The sequence below is a fragment of the Salmo salar genome, chromosome 06 (assembly GCF_965601325.2).
Source record: "Salmo salar chromosome 06, fSalSal1, whole genome shotgun sequence".
Classification (NCBI taxonomy): Eukaryota; Metazoa; Chordata; class Actinopteri; order Salmoniformes; family Salmonidae; genus Salmo; species Salmo salar.
In genome coordinates, this window is record NC_138296.1 from 12,483,146 (window position 1) to 12,487,058 (window position 3,913).

The 3,913-nt window shown below is 41.4% G+C and overlaps 1 protein-coding gene across 1 annotated transcript; it reads right to left on the reverse strand.

Moving 5' to 3' along the window:
* Positions 1–990: 990 nt before the first annotated feature.
* On the reverse strand, positions 991–2,210 carry mbl2 (Mannose-binding protein C). Its single transcript, NM_001141497.1, is given in 1 exon segment — positions 991–2,210. A coding segment is annotated over 1 exon segment (489 nt). The 5' UTR covers positions 1,649–2,210; the 3' UTR covers positions 991–1,159.
* Positions 2,211–3,913: the final 1,703 nt, after the last annotated feature.

Below are 3,913 nucleotides of genomic sequence, written 5' to 3' on the forward strand. Positions count from 1 at the left end.
CAGAGGTGGGGAGGCGAGCAGGCCAGAGGTGGATGAACGCAGTGCCCTTGTTTGGGTGTAGGGCCTGATCAGAGCCACGATGTGGTCACAGATGAAGCGTTCAAGTTTGTATTGCACTCACATATGTGTTCTGTGAGATAGGTAACTGAATCTATGAGCATTTGACGAGACAAAAAATGGTCCCAAAAAATTATTACAACTCCTTTGATCTTGAAGACTTAATTATCAACGCAAACATCAAACATAGTGGAGCACCAGGGTTGGATATTTAGAACACAGTGGAGCACCAGGGTTGGATATTTAGAACACAGTGGAGCACTAGGGTTGGATATTTAGAACACAGTGGAGAACCAGGGTTGGATATTTAGAACACAGTGGAGCACCAGGGTTGGATATTTAGAACACAGTGGAGCACCAGGGTTGGATATATAGAACACAGTGGAGCACCAGGGTTGGATATATAGAGCACAGTTGAGCACCAGGGTTGGATATATAGATATGTATGTACCATTGGCAGACCTTATATGCCATTTGCAGATTTTTATATGCTCAAAAATAAGGTAATTTTGGTTTTGTACACGGTCATATGATATGTGGGACAGAAAGGTACAATCTTAGGTGAGTACATGGGGTGTTATATCTCAGCAGAGGGTCTGTCTATCTGGTCAACATCACTGATACAGGTCTCCCTTCACCCTCTGGTGGTATGGATAACTTGTCATTATGTCTCCAGAGAAACCTATAGAAACCTCCAGAGGAACCCTCACAGACATCTTCCTTTGGTGTTGAGATGCACTGCTTTTACTAGGGGGGCTCCAGGTCTGTCAGCCTAGACATAAAAGTTTAACTTGATATTTTGTTGTTTGGACATATATTCTTGCTATTCCTCTGTCATCAAACTGTAGGTCAAAAGTTGCCATGTGCATGATCAGTAGCCCATCTGTTCAGAGAGAAGGAGCATGAAGGAGACAGACAAGTACCAAAGAAAATGTGTTTGTTGCTTTATTCCACAAGTTTCCCTTTTCTATTCTACCCCTCATTTGAACTAACTAATTTGAATAAAGAAAGAATGAAAGGTGCAGAACAACTGGAAATACACACAAGAAAAAACCTAGAGATTTCATGGTAAACTCAGAAACAGCATTTCATAGAGGTGTCCCTATATCTCACACACGATAAGGGCATTGAAGGAGCACTCATATGTCACCTGCCATGCACCTGACTCTGCCAACATTGTACAGCCCTTATCCCCATTGGGAACTTTTGGTTCCCCATCTCCCCATTTGGAAAAGGTGAGGGGATGGCCTTTCAAATCTACCTGAAACTTCCCCTCTTTACTGTTGTCAACATTGAGCCATGCATTCTTCAAAGTCCCTTCAAAGACCTGCTTGAGAGCAGTGTTTTCCTCCTCGTTCTTCGGCAAAGCCAACACCAAGCCCCTCTTGGTACAGAACTGAACAGCGTCGTCAAAAGAACCCGGTCTCTTGTGTGACACAAAGTACTTCTTGTCAACTCTTCTGGTGAAATCATAGTTTATGGCTGAAGAGAAACCAGGTATTAATGCAGTCAGTGTAACACTAAAAGTGGAAACAAAAGTTGCCTTTTTATATTTCACAAATGCCAACACACGACTAAATTCACACCTCATTTTCCCAAATTACGAATACTGCATAATTTATGTTGAACGGATACTTAGTACGGTACATATAAAGTAACTTCATTTGAGCCGGTTTCACACAGCAGGAAAATAATCCTGCAGCAACAGGAACCATGAGTTGTTATTTGGATTATAATTATTATTTGTAGGGATTGTAAAAAAAATGTTGTTCGGGCAAATCAAGTCTGACATTTTTAAGTGGAAATGAAAACTTTAAAAGCCTTTTTAAACCCTGAATACACTACAAGTTTCCATTTCCTGCTGTGCCGGAAGTGATCAAGTTAAGATAAAGAATCTGTAATGTTGCATACATGTACATAACTTTCCTATCTGAAATTCACTTCCTTACCCAACTCCAGTTTGACCAAGCTTTCTTGCAGGGGTTCCAGGTCTAAGTCTGTGAAAACAGAAAGTATGACTAGAGAGAACCAAATAATAAATACATAACCAGGAAGAGATAAATCAGCTGAATACCAGTAGCTCCTGCAGGGCCCGGGGGTCCAGGTGGACCTGGTGGACCAGGGACATTACGTCCATCTATACCAGGAAATTCATAAGATCCAGGATGTCCAGGTAACCCTATGGAGAGATAATAGAGATGTGGATGTACTTATGGTTCATGAGAATATGTTTTTTAAAGGTTTTCACACATTTCTAAGATAGATTTTCCTCTATCCTGACAGACTTTATGAACAATTGAGGCAAATGTGTACAGCATGAGGAAAGACACCTAAATACAAATTAGGAAAAAAAGTGATCTATACTTGAGTTATCTGACCATGTTCAATACTGTAGGATTCACAGCTCTGCTGATAATTCACTATACCCCAGCCCATTTTAATAGGATTCACAGCTCTGCTGATAATTCACTATACCCCAGCCCCTTTTAATAGGATTCACAGCTCTGCTGATAATTCACTATACCCCAGCCCATTTTAATAGGATTCACAGCTCTGCTAATAATTCACTATACCCCAGCCCATTTTAATAGGATTCACAGCTCTGCTAATAATTCACTATACCCCAGCCTATTTTAACAGGTTTATTTTGGCAACTGGTACAGACAAAGCCTCTTTCTGGGAATGGGTGTGGTTATCTAATTGAGGTCATTCAGAGTTCTTGGTCTTCCAAAAAAAACAACGGGAAAGCAGCACTACGGTGGTGGTCTATAATGTCTTGAAGGGTGTTGTGACCCCCTTACATGTTTGGGATGTAAATAATGAAGTTAGAACAGTTAATATGTCAGAATCTACCTCTCTTTCCAGGTGGACCAGGAAGTCCAGGCATGCCTATGGAGAGACAACAGGAATAGGGTTCATCACCATACTGTACACACCAAAGACTGTTTCAATAATGCCTGTAACGTGCTCTGCAGTCTGATCTGGCTTAAAGTGGCAGTTTATTACAAAATCAACAGTCTTATGTTGTTGTTTTTTTAATGGTTTTTTATTTTTATTTTTATCAAAGGCTAACAGCAGGAAATATACCGGATTGGGCTTTCACATTATACCCCAGCCCCAGTTTTGTTTGGCAACTGGTACAGACAAAGCCTTTTTGTAGGAGTAGGAGAGTTTATCTAACTGAGGGAATTCAGAGTTCTCTGTCCCCTCATCATCACTCCATCATCAGGTACGCAAATTAACGTGCATGCTTAAAGTGACAGTTTACACCAAAATCAACAGTCTTATATTTTGGGTTATGATAGGGTAAGGCAGTTGTTCTAAGCTTGCGACTCATTTACCTCCAGAAGGCCCAACAGGCCCAGGAGGGCCAGGAGGGCCAGGAAACCCAGGAAATCCTCTGGGACCCTGGCATTCACACTTCTCCGCCTGGCCTGGCAGGACCAGCAGGGAGAGAACACAGAGCCCCAAAGTCAGAAGTCTGCTCAGAGCCATAACCTAAAACAGCAGGGAGAAGACACAGAGACCAAAGGGACAGTAAATCACTGGTGTCATGCAAATAGAAGCACAGGAAACATCTGCTTATAAAGTACATGATAGGAACATTTACTGTCAATGGGATCGACAAGAATACAAGCTGTTGAAAAGTAGCATGCAGAATATGTGAATGTGTCATTTCAACAGCTTGCCACTTTGTTGCCAGTTGAGGGATGGAACGGAAATGTAACCTCTCTCAAATTAGATAGATGGAACTATTGTTGCAAGGACTGACAGGATATCAACATGCTAGTTTAAACAGAAGTTATTGGTGTGTTTACAAAGACTCAAATGGAAACAGCAACAGAAACAGTGAAGT